General features: G+C 34.5%; 1 protein-coding gene across 9 annotated transcripts; it reads left to right on the top strand.

Annotated features, from left to right (window-relative positions):
* The first annotated feature begins 30 nt into the window (after nt 1-30).
* Nucleotides 31-17,179, top strand: LOC124408915 (synaptic functional regulator FMR1). Of its 9 annotated transcripts, none has more exons than XM_046886227.1 (15): nt 31-170; nt 565-617; nt 1,444-1,594; nt 2,011-2,174; nt 2,525-2,690; nt 2,837-2,907; nt 4,524-4,595; nt 6,215-6,362; nt 6,479-6,616; nt 9,487-9,525; nt 11,532-11,675; nt 11,814-12,021; nt 13,277-13,498; nt 13,845-13,943; nt 14,462-17,179. In XM_046886227.1, the coding sequence occupies exons 1-15, from the start codon at nt 84-86 to the stop codon at nt 14,647-14,649; spliced, it is 1,950 nt and encodes a 649-aa protein (XP_046742183.1). In that variant the 5' UTR covers nt 31-83; the 3' UTR covers nt 14,650-17,179. The 9 variants fall into 9 exon arrangements, with proteins under 9 accessions (XP_046742183.1, XP_046742175.1, XP_046742201.1 ...); XM_046886219.1 differs by having other exon boundaries at nt 2,507-2,690; XM_046886245.1 differs by lacking the exon at nt 9,487-9,525.
* The last annotated feature ends 2,700 nt before the right edge of the window (nt 17,180-19,879 follow it).

Raw genomic sequence — 19,879 nt, 5'->3', positions numbered from 1 at the left:
CAGAGCCGCGGATTTTGATTCGGTGATACCTGATTGGCCGAGCGTCGCGTAGCCTCGAACCCATCGGCCATTTCCCACCATGCATGCCTGCTCCAAAGGATCCGTCACACAAAAGCAAGATGGAGGATCTCGCAGTCGAAGTATGCGGCGAAAACGGAGCGTATTATAAGGTTTGTTATGTGAAAAGTATATGAAAATGTAACGGTATCGTGTGGTACATCAGTCCTCGGAATATCGGGCCATGTTATAGTGATAATATCACCCCTCGGAGGCTTGTACTTAGTGGAAATCTGAGCTTTCAATGTCGTCGAGGTAACGCGGCTTCCTACGACGCCATGTCTCATTTGACAGGGCGTGATTTTCGCATGTGTTTCATTAACTCAGTTTTCAATACTACGATTCACCAGGAACATTTCGACGTGCTTGTTGATCCAGCCGTCAAATCAGTTCGATCTAATCTCGCCCGGTCCCCGACAGAGTACGAACCCGCGACACCGAACTTCACACTGCATTTTCTTCCTTGCTTGCCCACCAGTAAATACATTTTTTTTCCTCTCGTTTCAGGCCTTTGTCACTGATGTCTTTGATGAAGAGGTTTTAGTAGCCTTTGAAAATGAGTAAGTACAAAATGTTTGCTTTTTTAACGAGCTTTGTCTGTGGTTCTGTTACAAACAGTTTATATGGCAAATCATCAAGAACTTTTTTATAAACAATTTCTTACAAGCTCAGTTCAACGAGTCGATTATCTTGGACCAATTCGATGACTCGCCCTAGTCACAAGATCAGTGTATCAATCTATTAAACGTTTTTCAAATTCACTATTCCCTGAAAATCCAGAAGTGTGATATTTGTTATCGTTTAATGAATAATTTTGTTGTCTACAATTATCCAATTTTCACATTCTCTTCTATTTCTCGAACAACGATTCTGTACAATCATATCTCAAAATAGAGCGATGGATTAAAGCTATAAATAGATTTAAAGATTTTTGTTTCTAAGAGAAAACAAAAAGGAAATTTGAGCTATGGTTATACTAGAATTTTATTTTATTATGATTATAGTCGTATGTTTGACCAATATTCGTAGGCATTTTTAGGTTAGTTTGATCACTGCAAAAAATTTAGCTAAACAAATTAGCTTTTGATACTGTGTGGAGTAAAAATTAAAAGAAAATTATTCTTGGATTGTATCCTAGCTCAGGAACCAATGGTTTTAATTAATAAGTATAATTCAAAGTTTTACATATAGAGGTTAGCAATGCAATTTCATGTTTTTGGGCTGCATTGAATACCGAGACAATAGGTTTGTCTAATATAGTTGAGCATGTTGAAGAATTATCAGGAATGCTTTGATTTTTAGAAATTTTATTCGGTACTAGTTCAAAAAGGAATGAGTTAACAATTTTGAGCACTACTTTAATAAGAAATGAATTATCCGTTGCAGCTGGCAGCCTGAATCGAAGTTCCCTTTTGCTCAAGTACGCCTACCTCCCAAAGATGGCCCTAAGCCTGAATTTGTGGAACATCAAGAAATTGAAGTGTTTTCTAGAGCGAATGACCAGGAAGCCTGTGGCTGGTGGAAAGCCATTATCCAGGTCTGTTGTTTCAAAAAATATTTTACTACTCATGAATAATAATAATAATTAATTGGGTTGTATATGAAGTTAAAAAATGTTTGAAAGTCCAAAGGTATCGTGTTACAGAGAAATTCGAGTAATCGTGCAATTTCTATGGAAGTTAAAGAGTGTGTAAAAACCCTAATATGGTTGAGGATCAAAAATTACCAAAATTCATTAAAAAATTTGAAGTTTTCTGCTAACTAATCGCTTTATCTACTTATAGAGAATTTTCTTCGATTCATGTTACTAATTTTGACAATACTTTCCCTTTTAATTTTATAAAACCTTAGCATCAAAATCTTCATTTTAGTAAATTTTATGCGAAATAAATGACCGCATAAATCAGTCATGAAATTTTAAAAATATATTCATTGGAGAAAAAAAAATTTCAGATGATGAAGGGAGGATTTCTAGTTGTGGAATATCTAGGATGGGAGAACACATATACAGAAATAGTCAACAGTGAAAGACTTAGGCCGAAAAATCCCAACCCACCCATCGACAAGACCACCTTCCACAAAATTGAGATCGATGTACCTGAGGAATTGCGGGAATTGTGAGTCTCTCAATTTTTCTTAGTCTTTACCAAAAGTTAATCCAATTTTTTGGTCTCGCATCGATTCATGTGATTACTCAAAATATCGCACGTCTTGTTAGAAGTATTTCAAATGCCAATGTCGTAACAAAAATTTTCTCTCTTTCATATTTCTTGTGGATTCGTTGCAAATAATTATTTATTCAGCCCTTATCGTCTTTTCCAAATTTATGTAGGCCAAAAAGTATGCCAAATGAAAAGTTATGCACAGCTTTAAACTGGTGTTCGTTTTTTTTTAAATATTTAACTAAGTGGTTTGGTGGATTTGCAAGTTGTAAGTTGACCTTAATTAGATTTTCTTCACAACGCAGTGCAAAAATGGATAATGCACATAAGGAATTTCAAAAGGCGATAGAAGCTGCTGTGTGCCGATACGTGCCTGATAGGGGAGTATTGCTGGCCATCTCCCGGAGTGAAAACACACGCCGACATAGTGCCATGCTACAGGACATGCACTTCCGTAATTTATCACAGAAGGTAAGCCTCACCCTTCAACTTGGAATCGTATGTGAAATTTGACAATATTATTGAAATGCCTGTACTTTAGATTCCAGAATAACTTTATCGTTTTATAATTTGTATAAAAATTTCAAATAATAAATAGATATTCTCCTTACTTATAGGTTTTACTACTGAAAAGAACAGAAGAGGCAGCACGTCAACTTGAATCTACTAAACTGCAAACCAGTGGGGGGTAAGTAATGCGATTTAAAAAACTATGATGGTTTTTCTTTTGTTTCTTATTCCTAATAACGGTACAAAAATGTGGAACTCTTCACCTGCTAGCCCATCTGCACACTGATTCTCCTTACCATCCTGTCTGTTGCCTGCACAATTAAGGATGTAATGTTCAGAAATTTTGACAGCATAAAATTTCAGCAAAGTTAATATTATTAATATATATGAATACTAACTGGTGTTGCTTAAGATATCCCCAATTTTTTACCCTGTGTCAAATTATCGGTTAACACGAACTCGTATTAGGATAGGTCAATCATGACTATTTACAGTTTACGAAGTAACTAATTAGTCTTTCATTGACCACTTACGTATGTTTCGTATTAGAGAAACAGCCACAGTGCAGTGTCTCACTTGTTGAAAATACATGTACAACATTCGTGATGAACAAATCTCTCTAACTTTCTAAGGATACTAGCGATAATTATGTCATATTCATAACACGAAACGTTGTTACTTTTAAGTGTCTACAATTTGAAATTAGATAAATAATTAATCCTCTTCATATGTCAACAACTTTTCAGAGATTATCTTATTTTCTATTTCGCATTGTTTTATGTTTAGAATAATTTTGTAGGAATAGTTTAAGGAATCATCGTTTGTTACCATAATTCTGAAAGTATCATCACTCAATTATCCCATACAGAAAATATCAAATATAAATTCATATCGTCTCACTCCGAAAAAAGCATGCGCTTTAGATTGCAGAATGATACTTTTGCTAATATTACTACTTACATGCAACACAGTCATGCAATGGTAATATGCAAAAATCGTTGAAAAGATGTTTGATAATGAATCGTTTGTAATCGGCTTTGAAATTGCGGTTGTAGTACACTATTCAAAGTATATAACAGAATAAATTCAGAAACTGACATAATCTGTTTTTATCTGATTATTTAAGTTACGGCGTAATAGCAAAGAATCACGATTTGTTCTTGGAGTTGCCTGAAAAGACAGTTCATAAAGAATCTCATATTCAGCGACATTATTCACATACAGTTTTTCCCATTTTATTTTAATACTATAAAATCAGTATTCTAATATGTATTTTCTCTATAAGTAATGCAAAGTTCCATGACTGACTATGGTTTGTTGTAAACTACTGGAAACGAATGTTCTTTGATATTCCAAGTTCCATCTTCTAGTACAAAGATTGGGTCTAAAGTGCAACATTGAAATATTCCTCCGCTGTTTAACATTTTATAGTTGAAAATCATATAACCCTTAAGCCTTGGAAGTTTTTGCAACTATTTTCATACAAGTACACAAGGATAGAAAGCCTATAAAATGTAATGCATATATTTCGCCAAAGCAATATTTATTCAGTCTTCTCTTTACATCTTTGTAAGAGTATTTTGAACATTTCTATCGTTATATATTGCATCAGATAAAAAATTATACTTATGACAAATATCCAACCATGGGTGATTACACGCACATATCATAAAAATCATTCTATTATTTTTAGTCAACTGCATACAGACAGTATGGTAATAATAAAATAAGAATAGGGTCACCGTTCGTTCATTATTTCCATTGAGTTACATCAGGGTTTCTTTCTCATTTCAGCAAATTTAGATCTTCAAACTTTATATATCAGCGTGTCTCAAACTTTGAGGCAGGAGTGAGAACGAATTCAAGGTGAGATCACAGTGGCGTGGCTTAGACATAAGTTAGATTATTGTATAACATGTTAAATCACTGCATCATAAAGATTAAAAAAAAAAGAAATGATGTTTTCTAAAGATGAGAAGTCTTTTACCTTATCAATGTGCATGCAACGACGTGTAGATCAGTCATTACAATCATATGCTTCAACATACACGCACAAACGCAAACAAATATTTTCAGTTGACAAATTAGATGCTATTTATGTCCTATGTGATTGAATGATCTACCTTGTGTGCTGGTATTTATATATACATATATTTAGCATCTGCTGCCACTCTCTAGTTTTTCACATATAATTTTCTACTTTACCAATAGTAGATTCATAGTCTTTCTGTCGAAGAACGTATAAGAGTAAAAGACAACAAAACATCCAAACCTGCCAACGTTTGAGAAACCCTGATATATAGCGTAAAACTTGCGCGAAGTTGGAAGTAGAAAACTATTTCTGTACCCTTCCCAAAGTTTTCTATGCAATAATCACATTCTAGTTGTATGAATTTCATTTTAGTTTTAATAGAAAAAATAAGCTTGTGCCACATATTACTGATACAGATCACATTTATCAGATCTTATTTCTTCGAAATAACAGAATCAGGATATTAGTTTCATATTAGCATTGAGCAAGATTTTGTATTATCGCGGTACAAGTAATTTTAACAAGTGATGACACCTACAATTTTTTTTAATTTAATGTTAGCCGCAGAAATATTCATTACATGTGTGCTATATAGAACCATTGTATGAAAAATGATGATTCATATCCTCTTTTCTTGTTTACTCACCATTTGAAAAAGTATTTGATAGCTTCTCGAAATTATCAAAGGCTTTGATGGGTTTGGAACCATCGTCAACAAGTATACAAAACCGTGTAAATGAAAACTTATTCAATATTTTTTACAACTAGGGAACCGATAAATTTATGCAGTCATTAGTTGTAGTATATTTAAATCGATGGTGTTGATGATCATCGGTGGATTTCCAAACAGACAGCGTATTTTGATTAATTTTATCTTGTGCCATTCATAAACATGTTACTGATAGTAGAATTAAATTTCTTTTTCTCTTTCCTAAACTTCCTGAAATTGCATGGTAGTTGATGTGTTCTCTAATATCTTTGTGCTTAATAAATCTTATTGTTAAACTTACAGATGTGTTTGTTAATTTTCACAAAATTTCATAATTCTGGCCTACTCAAATACGATTACCGAGCTTTTTTCAAAAGTCAACTTTACGTTTCACGACTGATCTATTTTTCCAGCTTAACAACTACTGAAAATTCATCTTTTGAAATAAGTCACATCATTTCCATGCAATTATTTGATTTTTCAAATTACGGACATGCAAAGAAGTTTTTTGCAGTTAACATTTATTATACAATTGGGTGTTGGTGTAAATCCTAAGATATTAATAGTAGTCGTGTATTGTAATTTCAATTAGAAACACAATATTTGCGAGTACGTCACTATTATAAATAATTCATATCAGGCATGAGTATGAATCCGATTATATGAGGACTTGAAAATTGTTCTCTTACAGTTTTCATCAGCGTTTTATCAGTGAAGTACTATATATAATTTGAAATTTTTCAGGTATACAGACGAGTTCAATGTGCGAGAAGACTTGATGGGACTTGCAATTGGTGCTCATGGAGCCAACATACAACAGGCCAGAAAAGTCGAAGGAATCACCAACATAGAGCTAGAGGAAAATTCGTGTACCTTCAAAATTTATGGAGAGGTAAATACACGAATTTAGCGTAAATTGTTCAAGCAAATAGCTAGATTCGCACTGAATAGTTTGTTTGATTATAATTGATAATAATAACAATCTCTTTGATGCAACCTGGATTGCAGACACACGAAGCTGTGAAGAAGGCACGCTCTATGCTGGAATACAGCGAGGAGTCCATACAAGTTCCTCGCATTCTCGTGGGGAAGGTTATAGGAAAAAACGGTCGCATCATACAGGAAATTGTCGACAAAAGTGGTGTGGTAAGCAAAATTTCAATTTCTTTTATGATTGTTAAACTCGCACGTGCTCTTAGAACTGCGCAGCTATCATAAAGTAAGATGGAATTATGAAAATTAAGGTGTTCATGTCTATTTGAAGGTTGTAGCGCAGTGAAACTGAAACTGTAAGAATTGTCTCTACCATGGAACTTGATAAGTTTTTCTTCTTGACATGCAAGGTTGTGCCTGGACTTGGTCTAACATATGTCTGCACATCGCGCAATTAGCTCCACACTTGGAGTTCCAAGTGATATGCACAATAGTAGCTTTATCCTTGCTGTGGAAACTACATTCTAGTAGATTTTTTATAACAAGGTTTCACTGTGCTCAAATAGATAACCGAACATCTCTTTATAGGTTGAATATAGATACTCAATTCCATCTTGCACATGTCTTACGATATTTTGACAAATTTTGCATTATTTACTAGGTTCATTTATTTGTGCTTTGAATCGATGTGCTAATGCTGTCAGAAACATTGACAATCCATATAAATTGTTGTGATGAATAATACATCTGATGCATGCATTTGATTATATACAGATTGATTAACTAACAGTTGAATGGTCTAAAGCAGATTTTTAGAATTTTTGCACATGCAGGTTATAGACCATTCGAGCGTTAGCTAATCACTCTGTGTATACAAACACACAAAATATGCGAAATAATCGAACTACTCGAGTTATTACATGTGTATTATTTCATGGAAAATACTTACCTACATACGAACAACTATTTTATGTTGAACAAATATGGAATGAGGCATACTATTTTGTTGTAGCTTATTCTGTACTATATACTATACCAGTATAAATACCGAACATTACTTATTTGTTTTTAAGCAGACACAAGTTTGTCAGATTATTTTCTCTTAAGTTTTTCTATTCTATACTGACAATCCAAGGTACATTTAGACAATTTATGCACCATTGCTCCGCATCTTTTCTCAGGTCACATCATCTTCCAGATTCGTGCAATGTACTATGCAAATGTCACGTCGTCTAAACGTATTTTGGGTGTTTTCTTATCTTAATAATTTTTAAACTGATTCATTTTCATTTCTAAGACTAAAATGTGGCATAAACCCAAAATTTCAGCTCCTATTGCTAATTTCAGAATCAGTGTAATTTTACGTTTTGAAACTGTTCTCCATGTTATAATTCGATAAAAAAAAAAAAAAAATTTAACCACTCATGATTACTACTGAATTGATTAAATATCATTGCGGGAGTGGTCGCTGGCTAACTTTTATACAGATATATGTAATATTAGCAATGTGAAGGATTCCAAAATGCTTAAATGCATCCACTCTCACGGTGAAGTTATACTTACAAGAATAGTTTTTAGACGTATCTAACAAAATTAATGTCACTTTTGTACAACACAAGTTTCCGATTTCATTTTTCACTTCATTTTGCCGTAAAATAAGTATTACGTTGTTGGTGATTGTAGAATTAAGATCATGGACAAGTTGCAGGTAAGTGAAATAAATCATTAATTAGGTCGTATACTTTGCCATGTGTCAAAAGCTGCAATTTTTGCAAATGTTTATCTTGACCGCAAATTTTCTCTTCGTAAAATAGGTGATTTCGTCACTTTTGCCTGTTGAAAAGTTTCTGGTCTAGATATTAGTGAACAGATCCACGAATGAAGAAAAAAAAACGATCATGTATTATTAAAGATTACATTTGAGATGCAAGAATGAAGACCCACCAAATCAGAAGCAACTTGAACCACAGTATCATTGTCTGCCATAATTTTGTTGTACGCTAATTATGTATCTTATAAAAAAATCTTTCAAAAGATCAACTATCATTTTATTCAAATAGCCTTGTAAATATTCGGAATATTGATATTCGTATTGCTTTGATTTAATAATATTTAGATTATGTTTCATTTTCGTCAAATAATATCAATTTTAAAATATCTAATCCAGCAAAGAAATTGATGTGTTAAATTTTATTATTACGGTAAAATTGAAACTGATCAAAAAGAAGAAAAAGCATGGTTTTGTCCTGTAGAGAACATACGGGAAAACAATTTGTCTGCTTCGTGTATGCATTTCTCAGTAGTAAATGCTCGAATCTTCACATAAAGTGTTGTGCCAACTATAAAACGAATTCTCTTGAAATGCCACATTTTACGTCGTACAGTATTTTTTCTGATTCTACCAAGTGGCAGATCGCCAGTTTGAACAGATCTTTCATTTGGGATACTGCCACTTGGTGAATGAACTTTATTTTCTTCGCATCTAGTCGTACTGAATGTATTCCACACATCATTGTTGTGGATGAGAATAGATTGACCAATATGATTTATCTGTACAACGTCCTGTAAACTGTATGAATACTTTGAGAGACCCAAGTGAATCAGTATCACACAGAATATGATAATAAACGCGTCTTATTTTGAATACGACAAAATATTCAGGACCTTAAACTTTGTGTCTGTAAGCATTAAATGGCTAAGACATTTTTCACACTTTGGTAGTAAAAAATTTAATGTAATTATTTTTTCGCTTAGTTTGATAAGTAATTTCTATAATTTGTCAAAATGTTGTTCAGTTCGAAATACATATTTATATACTATATTGTGGTCAAATGACAAACTAATTGTTATGTGAAGAAAGAGAATTATTAGAAGAAAATAAATGTAAACTCATTCTTTGTTAAGCGATCAAAAATTTATTGTTTGGCAAAAGCTAGTTTCTCCAGTGATGGTTCTAAAAAAAAAAAAAAAAAAAAACAAGAAATGTAAACAAATGCGTCCAACCAATTTGTCATGTGAGCACAAATTATAGATTTACGGGGTGATGTTATGCGTGATATACTTGCATTGTTTGTTCTCGGTAGATAACATCTGGCTCGAGTGGGAATGTACATACTGATAGAGTAAGTATATTATCTTACACTGTTTGTGTCTTTGTCTCATCTCAACCTTATCCAACTGGAGCTTCCACCTTCCTTCAGTAAAAGAAAACGAAAGAAAAAAACAATCAACAAATAAACAGATCATATGTGAATGTTACATGAACCACTTGGGCCAGCTTCACTTTTGAAATTGCATAATCAACAAAAATATTGTTAATTTATGGTGTTTTTCGAAGCTATTTACCTTTCTTTATCGAAAAAATTTAATTATTTATTGAAATAATGCCTATTGTTTGCAAGATACTTCGGTTGATTCAAGCGATTCATATATCACACATAACAGCTATATTAATCATTATTCTCCTTTCATTGCATACATTTAATATTAGTTCATTATTTGTTTTCACATGGCCAGACGGCATGAAATTATCTTCAATCACAAGTTGGTCATTTTATACATTTACTGGAAAACCATGTAATATTCAGTAATTATCATGACTCAAGTGTAATCAAAACATCAGTAATTTACGAGTTGTTAAATTTCATATATTAGCTTGATAATGAAACCTATTTTCCTCCCTGTGAAAAGATTGGATCGTTCGAATTCAAGCAGTAATTACTGTAGAGTAGCTTCTTTTGGGTACTGCGTCAACCATTTACTACTACTGGGTTATTATACATTAATTCAAAGCAATTCCACATGTATCTTGTATCATTTAAACGCTTACTTTCTTCGTGGGTTGTATATTTAATATTTATTTGGTTTTACATGTGAATTTAGACAACACTAAAGTGGAGTATTAATATGAAATTACATTTCGGATTTTCATTCACTTCAATTGCATAGATAACAACCATCATTTTTATTAAGTTCTAGGAAACTACACCATTGGCTAAATTACTTAGCAAAATCTCCTATTTTCACGTAAGGATCTGTCTCAAGCAGTTGAGCATAAAAAAAACTTTAGTTGCGTCTTTTTTTTTAACTTCGTATTAACAAATATCGATGGAATTTTTTTTCATACAATGGTAAGTAGTAAATTTGTGAAAATGCTAAGATCTGAATTTGTTGGAGTATAAATTTATGGATAATATTTATTTTGTTCTAGCATTTTGGATATTCAATGTTCACGCGATATGGTATTAGTTTCATTGAATCAAACGAATTATTGACTATTAGTCATGTGATTATACAACCGAAAAAAAAATTATGTAACGCAAATCATAAGTATTGTATATCAATCTTTGATGTGACAATGGAGAATTAAAAAGTTTTTAAATACAAATGTTGCAATTATATATTTCCTAAATTGATCATTGTAATTTATAACAGCTCATTTTGAAATTGTATCTTATCGTGAATAACATTATTGACGGTACGATAAAAATAATATTTTTCACTGTTACAGACTTCGTGTGATACAATTTATTCAAAGTTTGGATTATTGTTAACACTAGAAAATACAGCTCCTTCTTCTAAATTTTGTGCTTGGTTTATGCGCTTTTAGGTCATTAGATAGATCAATGTTTGACTATTCCAATGGGCAATCACAATTGTAATGTGTAATTAAAATGACTAATAATTGAAAGTAACATCAGCTTTACTGAAGGATTCACCAATCTTTTGTGCAATATTTTAAAATTCCAAACGAATTAGCATGAGGTTATTTATACATTGACATTGTTCTCGAATCTCGAAGTGTTACAATTTTTGTAGTCAATCAGATTCTGATATTGATAAGTTTGAACATGACGCATCCTTACGTGAATATCTTAGACTCAAAATTTCAGTAGAAACTTGATATGTTAATCTAAAGTTATTACGATCTTCTTTCTTAACAAGTTTCACTGTTGTCGAAATCATAGGGTTTGTGTATTTTCTCACCTGTGTAATTGTCTTACGTATGATAGTACTGACATCTGAGTTTAAAATCATCATTCTCTGTGTAGAAACTAATTACAATGTGAAATATAAGATTTTGGATGTAAATCTATACAATTATGTTTTATTTTCTGTTAAATTTCAGGTCCGGGTTAAAATCGAAGGTGACAATGAGCCTCAACCTACGATTCCTCGCGAAGAGGGTCAAGTTCCTTTTGTATTTGTTGGCACGGTCGAAAGCATAGCTAATGCTAAGGTCCTGCTCGAGTATCACTTGGCACACCTGAAGGTATAATTTACACAAGAGCATTTACAAATTTTTGGTTCACAGATTGAGTTTTGAAAAAAGTTCAAAAGGAAACATTCGATTAATCCTTAGAAATAAATTCACATTCACAGCTATAATATCACCGATATTTCATTATAGGAGGTGGAACAACTTAGACAGGAAAAATTAGAAATAGACCAACAGTTGCGGAGTATGCATGGTTCGACAACTGGACCAATGCCTAGTTTTCCTTCCCAAAGACGGGGCATGGGATCCGGACCTGAAGATGGTGGAGGCGGCCGTCCCAATAGAGGTGGTCCATCCCGAGGACGCGGGAGGGGTAGGGCCTCGATCAGACACAACGCTGGTAACACTATTACCGATTATATCAACAATGTAGAGCATACTTCGAAACGGGGTGATAGGGGTCGCCGTGGTTATGAGCCTGTAAGAGAGAAGGGGCATGTTACTGCTAAATGATTATAGTTTGCTTTTCACGATACTATCGTTTATTGGAGCAGATTTATCTAACTTTCCAACAATCATTGCTTCCGCTATGATTTTAACGGGACTGATTTTTACGTTAGGTTGGAATAATTGGTCTAAGTATCAGTACGAAATCATCTTACACGGTGTTTCAGATTTTGTTGTGAAATTAGTTCCTTTTCTCTCTTTTGCCTGTCCATAGTTGCTACTGTCTTATTGCGCTGTCCCTTATTGCTCCATTCTTATACTTTCCAATCCTAAACTCGTTTAAGCATTGTTGTTATTGTTGTTACGTAATTGGGTAGTTGACACTATTCTCGATTCTCAAGGTATTACAATTTTTATATACACGATTTGTCACCTTTTAATCAATGTTATTGAAGAATTGTTTCTGGGTTAAATAGAATTAAACCAAAACCTTTTGTACTGTTTCGTTTCCGCAGTATTTCATGTGTTCGACATGTGTCTTATAATAAACATAATTCTGTGCTAAATTTTTATTATGTAGAAATAAATTATGACTAACTAATTTACCATTAGCATTGCCTAAAGTAATGAAATTTTCTTCTGGCGATAGCCCGATATGAAATGTTCAGAAGCTGTCGATGATTATCTTACACGTTTGATTTTCGTCTATTGCACAACTTTCGTGAGTATCTGTCTGAGTATCAAACATTTCATGCTTGCGAATGTAATACAAGGTCAACTTTTTTCCCTTACGGTTGGGTATAAACCTCTCAAATTTTGATATTCCCAATCGCTTCATATTGTGTAGAGAGCAATATCTTGCATAGCTTGAAAGCACTTTTCAATTAATTCACTGACCGCGAGTGACACTGTACATCGTGTTTGAGCAATAATGTTTTGACTATACTGTTCATATCTTCACTACCCATGTTTAACGATATTCCCGTTTGACCTGAAGTTTGAACCACCGACTTAACACCGTGATTGGACTTCACAGTGAACAAGTAAGAACATGCCCTGCATTAAATCCCTTCCTTCACAGTTTTTATTCAGTACATTGCAGTCCGCGGCTCTTCAATGCATAGACATCAGTATTTTACACGTAATTGCATCGTTACAGTTTTTAATTGATAACGTCTACTCATCTAGTGTTTTACAAATATTTTTAGGATCTCGTCGTGATACTTTGGATGGTAGCGAGGATCGCATGAGGGATTCGTCGATGAGAGGGGGACACCAAGGTCAAGGTGGTTCCGGAAATTCGGGATACATGGGTAGTAGACAAGGACGACCTCCGTCTCAACGTCGAGATCGTAGAGACGATCGTCGCCGGATGACAGACGATGAAGATACTGTTCTCGACAGCCAAGACGTTTCAAGTATTGATAGAGGTAAAACTTAGATGAATGAAGTAAGCGTATATTTTCATCGTCAGCCTTATATATGCTACATAGATAAGTGATTCGATGTTAAAATTACTTTGCGAGCAGCATGGGATGTGGGGCAAACACTTGTGACCATCTAACACTGTTTCTTATATTTATTTTAACACGGCGCACGCTACTAACATATGCACTTTATAATTTTCGCTTTTCCTCAATTATTCTGAAGAATAATTAACCACGCATATGCAATTTTCGCTGAAACACTAAAAAATACTTTGAAATCACATTCTCGTATAAATAAAAACATGTTGAATAAAAAGGGAGATGGTCACAATGGTTTGTATGTGTGTAGAATCAGTATCAAGTGTGGAGGGAGGATCACGAGGCATAAGGAGAAGGAGACCGAGACGTTCTCGACAGCGCAGCTCTACACCAGCAAATAATCCGAAAGGTAATTGCCGCAGTGTGTCGCCTGTGTCTGAGCGATCCATCGGGATCATGTGGGGTTCATGTAGAAATCATTCCTCTCTGATAGATTGTCGTGTATTCAATATTCCGAAAATGGAACGCAATTAAAATTTCAGATACCCCATATCATAATTATTACCATGAAGAGAAAAAGACAGCATATCGATTTTTCCCATGTATATTTATAGGTGTCAAAATTTTTTTTAACAATTGAGCCGACTCGCTGATTCCATTATTGTTTAAACTAAAACAAGTTCAGTATATTTCCTTCTTATTCTGGAGCTCAAACTACACTCAAGGAGACCTGCCGAGCTGTGTAGAAGAAGAAAAATGTAACTGCTTCAGACCATCTTGATGTGATATTTCACTTTCTATTCTACAATTCTCGTATTTCTATGTCATCAATATTTCAGCGATATACCACATTAATTTTACAACTGTCAAACTGAAACGTAACCCCCCAGCGAATGATGCTAAAAGTTGATATTGGTATTCCTTTAGGTAGCAACGTTGGGCCAAGTGATCAGTCAACTTTGACAAGTAAGGAGGGAACTCCGGCCAATGATGTGATTGTATCAAATTCAAACTCCCAAGGGCCGAAGAGCCAGAGAGAACCCCGACCTCGTCATTCCCGTATGGCGCCTAATAACAAGCCGAAAGAGGCCATGGTCAACGGTACTAGTGGCTAAGCTATCTATAAATATAGTTGCAAATCAGCCTGTATTTAAAGAGAAGCTGTTAATACCAGTACATTACATGACGCATACACCCAAAAGGACTACGTAATTATGGACGACGACGTGATTAACCTATGCTCGTTGTTAAGACTGTTTGCTACCGATAAGAATATGACTTGTTTAAGAAGAAAACGTCACTCTCCTAATGAAAATTTTTTTTAAGGGCACATAATAATACCCATGCATGGTTTAGTTTAATGATAGTAAAGGAAAAGAAAAAACAATACTATCATATTTGAATATCTGGACACTCTTATGATTGGGAGATAGTAGAAGCAAAAATTAATGATGGTGATCGTAAAACTGTGCCTCATTTTTATATATCAAGATTCAAGACACTATACCACTGTGGTCGTATTATTTAATAGTACTTCCAGAGGGGTTTGCGAATTTTTCAAGTACACTGAAAACTGGTTTTTTGGAGGTTCATCGTCAATTTCCTACTGAACATATATATCTCTATCATATTTATTCTTAACCAGTTCAATCACGTTAGAATTCATAATACCCATGTTAATTTGATATTTCGTTATAACATGCCACATAAAATTTGGCATGTAAATTTCACGCTTGCAGAAATCAGAATGATTCTTTTTTTATTTTCTTTATTCGTTATCTTACATTATCTCTAGCTTCTTTACAGTGGAGTTTATTTTACTCACAATAATGAATTGTGCGTGTAGAAAATAACGTTTCACACAGGGCATAGTTACGTGACATACCTATTACTTTATCAAACAATAAATTCTTTGCTTATCTATTACTCCTAATATGTGAAATGTGTCAGTCCGTATTCTCAGTTGACGTATTATTGGCATATCACGTGCATGTCAAAAGAGATCAATGCTATTACTCAATTAATCCTTGAGAAAGAATGTATAGCGATTGAAACTCACATAATCTTCAAATTTTATTTTGAAAAACCTGTTTCAGGAGTTAGATTATAAAGTTTGAACTTAATAATTATATCCTCAATTTTACCAACTTCTAATACAGTTAAACTATAGTTTGGTAGAGAAGTTCAATGTTTCATTGAAAGCCAATAAAAAAATTCAAATTCATCGTGGTTGAATGTTTTTATATGACTTTACTCTTATTCTATGCTCGTTTTCATAATTATCTTCGAACATATTGTTGGTTTCGCAAAATTGAAAATCAAAGTAGTTTGAAGTAAGTTTTGTAAAGAAAGACTCAAAATCATGCTCTTCGTTAATAATGCAAAATAAGGTGAAATACCAAATATGGCTCAATGAAAATGATATTTAGTGCAATGAAAATTCAAGTTATTTTGTTTTTTCTATTTTTTGCTATGCCGAGTATTACATTCTATCAGTTGTTATTGAAACATAACGATAAGTAGTACCTTCCCTACTACGTGAGCAAAAACCAAATTTTCATTTGTAGACAAACAAGAAAACGAATGCAAGAATTTTGAACTTACCACAATCCGTACTTTAACAATTTTAACATCTTGTTAATTGGTTTAATCGTGTGTAAAACCAGCTTTACTCTATTATAAATCGTGCTGTCGCTTGGCAAAAATAGATTCATCAACTGCGTATACCACCTGCCTCTGGAATTTTATTATACTTTCGCATAAATTAGCGAGGATCGATTACACGTTCAAAAAATGCTCAGTACATGGCGTTTATTATACTGTAATAATCACGATAAAGTATGTTACACGTTTGCCTCCTAAAACTTGGAAAAATTGAATATAAAATAGCGGTGTAAGTATTTCGTCCATTTTAGAGAACCAATGACAGCGGCTTGTGATTTCGGTTTAACTGTGTTGCCAATGATGTCACGTTTCTTTCCTACTGAGATTGAGTTCATAGTTTTTTTTTTTGTCTTTTTTTTTGTCTTTTTTCAATAAATTATCTGTATAGTTACTTAACAATACTAGATTTTTATGTTTCAATGCTGAGTGCTAATTAATACCTTGAAGAATGCTAAAGCGGCCTGTTCAGTTGAGAAGAAAAAAAACAAGATTCAAAGAAAAAGCAAACAGGTACGCACAAAGGGGTTGGTTTTATTTCCCATCACACTTAGTAATTTAGTTGTTTATTTTTAATACAATATAAGCATATTATATCAAGTAATAGCATTCAGTACAGAGTTCATTTCTGCATTGTTTCCCCATTTGATTTAAAATGAAAGTAAGCATATATACTTAGTGATATCTATGTATGAGATGCAAAAAAAGAAATGATTAAGATACGTGTTTTATAATATCTAGCTAAAGTGCAGACTTAGCGCATACTTTTATTACTATAATACTACTTAGTCAAAAATGTGGATGTCTGAACAAATAAACTAGCTTTATTATACTGAGCTATGATATAGATATGGGCAGGTGTTTCAAATTGGTAATCAATTTGAAACAGTTGACCAAATTCTTCCGGATATGACAACAACTAATCGGACGTGTCTCATGGATTTTGCAAAAAAAAAAAAAAAAAAATATATGATCAAATAACAACGCACGGCAATCTGATGTCCCAGATTGATACCTAACAAAATGCTACCGCAATAAACCAACTATTGTCCAGGTAGCTGATAAACCATCTTAAAAAATAACTGAGATATCCCCCAACTTGCTTGTTTCAGATAAATTTGTATTGATTGCAATTTGTGCATAATTTAAGAATAAAAACATTTCTGTACATAACTCTTTGTAATCCCTACTACCCATGTCAACATTTAAACTCGACAACGTTGCGCAATGTTGAACCTATTGGAAGGTCGAGACATGGACTGAATTTTCCGTTCTCTTGAGTCTAAGATTTGCAGTAGTCATGACGCAGCAAATAAATAGCGAAAATGCACAGTGGTTGCTGCGTTTGATTGACTTCTGTGCCTTGATGCGCTTATAATGGCAGTTTGGGATTATGTACAATCGTTTTCTCTCGCTAAAGTGAGTGACGATTGAGTCGAAAAACATCGATTTCAGTGTTTCAAAAATTCGACGAAAATATTGGTGTCAAAATTCGAAGAGATTGACGTTTTTGAACCTACGACTTGAGTCTCGTCCAAGGGATTGTTTCCGATGACCCTTTCTAAACTAGTTAGACCGTGAGAAATTCAACAGCTTGGGATCGAGAGCACATAATATCCGGAGACAATACGTGGGTAACTTGGGTTTTTTCGCTATAACTCGTAATTCGTCGCTCGCAGCGTTATTCAGACTACGCGCGGTCGATTCCTCTCGCTGGATAACGTCGATTTAGAGCATAAAATAATTTTTTCGATTTTCAAAATCTGCGAAAAAACCCACAGAGGGTTAGCCTTACTTTTTTGTTCATTTTTGGAGCCGAGAATTTTTCATCTCGGAATCGATTTGTATGAGCCTTTCTGGATTAATTGGACACCCAGGAACTCAGAAAGAACATGAAAAAGAGCGTAGGACCAGCAGCAGAGAAATTGAGAAAATGCGTCTCTCGTTTTTTGGCTGTAACTTTTGATCCGTTGCTCGCAGCGCATTTGGACTGCGCTTAATCGATTCCTTTCGAAAAATTACGTCGGAATGGTGCCTCAAAGAATTAATCGCAGCACTATTCAATGTCGTCGAAATTTTCGCCAAAAATCCAAAGGGGTTAGCCTTGGATTTTTTTTGGCCGAAAAATCTTTTGTCTGGGAATCGATCCGTATGACGCTTTCTAGACTCATCCGACGCCCAGGAACTCAGAAAACACATGAAAAATAGCCTAGGACCAGCAGCAGAGAAATGACGATGAAAATCTGCAGTTTTTCGGCTGTAACTTTGCAGGTGTTGCTCGCAGCGTATCGAGACTGCGATTGATCGATTCCTCTCGCAAAATCACGTCGGAATAGTACCCTAAAGAATTAATTGCAGCACTTTTCAAAGTCGTCGAAATTTTCGCCAAAAATGCAAAGGGGTTAGCCTTGGATTTTTTTTGGCGGAAAAATCTTTTGTCTGGGAATCGATCCGTATGACGCTTTTTAGACTAATTCGACGCCCAGGAACTCAGAAAACACATGAAAAATAGCCTAGGACCAGCAGCAGAGAAATGACGATGAAAATCTGCAGTTTTTCGGCTGTAACTTTGCAGGTGTTGCTCGCAGCGTATCGGGACTGCGATTGATCGATTCCTCTCGCAAAATCACGTCGGAATAGTACCCTAAAGAATTAATTGCAGCACTTTTCAAAGTCGTCGAAATTTTCGCCAAAAATGCAAAGGGGTTAGCCTTGGATTTTTTTTGGCCGAAAAATCTTTTGTCTGGGAATCGATCCGTATGACGCTTTTTAGACTAATTCGACGCCCAGGAACTCAGAAAACACATGAAAAATAGCCTAGGACCAGCAGCAGAGAAATGACGATGAAAATCTGCAGTTTTTCGGCTGTAACTTTGCAGGTGTTGCTCGCAGCGTATCGGGACTGCGATTGATCGATTCCTCTCGCAAAATCACGTCGGAATAGTACCCTAAAGAATTAATTGCAGCACTTTTCAAAGTCGTCGAAATTTACGCCAAAAATGCAAAGGGGTTAGCCTTGGATTTTTTTTGGACGAAAAATCTTTTGTCTGGGAATCGATCCGTATGACGCTTTTTAGACTAATTCGACGCCCAGGAACTCAGAAAACACATGAAAAATAGCCTAGGACCAGCAGCAGAGAAATGACGATGAAAATCTGCAGTTTTTCGGCTGTAACTTTGCAGGTGTTGCTCGCAGCGTATCGGGACTGCGATTGATCGATTCCTCTCGCAAAATCACGTCGGAATAGTACCCTAAAAAATTAAATGCAGCACTTTTCAAAGTCGTCGGAATTTTCGCCAAAAATGCAAAGGGGTTAGCCTTGGATTTTTTTTGGCCGAAAATCTTTTGTCTGGGAATCGATCCGTATGACGCTTTTTATACTAATTCGACGCCCAGGAACTCAGAAAACACATGAAAAATAGCCTAGGACCAGCAGCAGAGAAATGACGATGAAAATCTGCAGTTTTTCGGCTGTAACTTTGCAGGTGTTGCTCGCAGCGTATCGGGACTGCGATTGATCGATTCCTCTCGCAAAATCACGTCGGAATAGTACCCTAAAGAATTAATTGCAGCACTTTTCAAAGTCGTCGAAATTTTCGCCAAAAATGCAAAGGGGTTAGCCTTGGATTTTTTTTGGCCGAAAAATCTTTTGTCTGGGAATCGATCCGTATGACGCTTTTTAG

Source organism: Diprion similis, chromosome 1, assembly GCF_021155765.1.
Source record: "Diprion similis isolate iyDipSimi1 chromosome 1, iyDipSimi1.1, whole genome shotgun sequence".
NCBI classification, from domain to species: domain Eukaryota; kingdom Metazoa; phylum Arthropoda; class Insecta; order Hymenoptera; family Diprionidae; genus Diprion; species Diprion similis.
Note: the sequence above shows the minus strand (reverse complement) of the source record. Positions and strands in the feature narration are given on the sequence as shown.

Excerpts from the sequence above, each read along its gene's own strand:
- LOC124408915 (XM_046886219.1), top strand. The coding sequence starts at position 84 with ATGCCTGCTCCAAAGGATCCGTCACACAAAAGCAAGATGGAGGATCTC. Across the intron at positions 2,691-2,836 it reads TCCGTAATTTATCACAGAAG|GTTTTACTACTGAAAAGAAC; the intron begins GTAAGCCTCACC and ends CCTTACTTATAG. Across the intron at positions 13,499-13,844 it reads CGTTTCAAGTATTGATAGAG|AATCAGTATCAAGTGTGGAG; the intron begins GTAAAACTTAGA and ends GTATGTGTGTAG.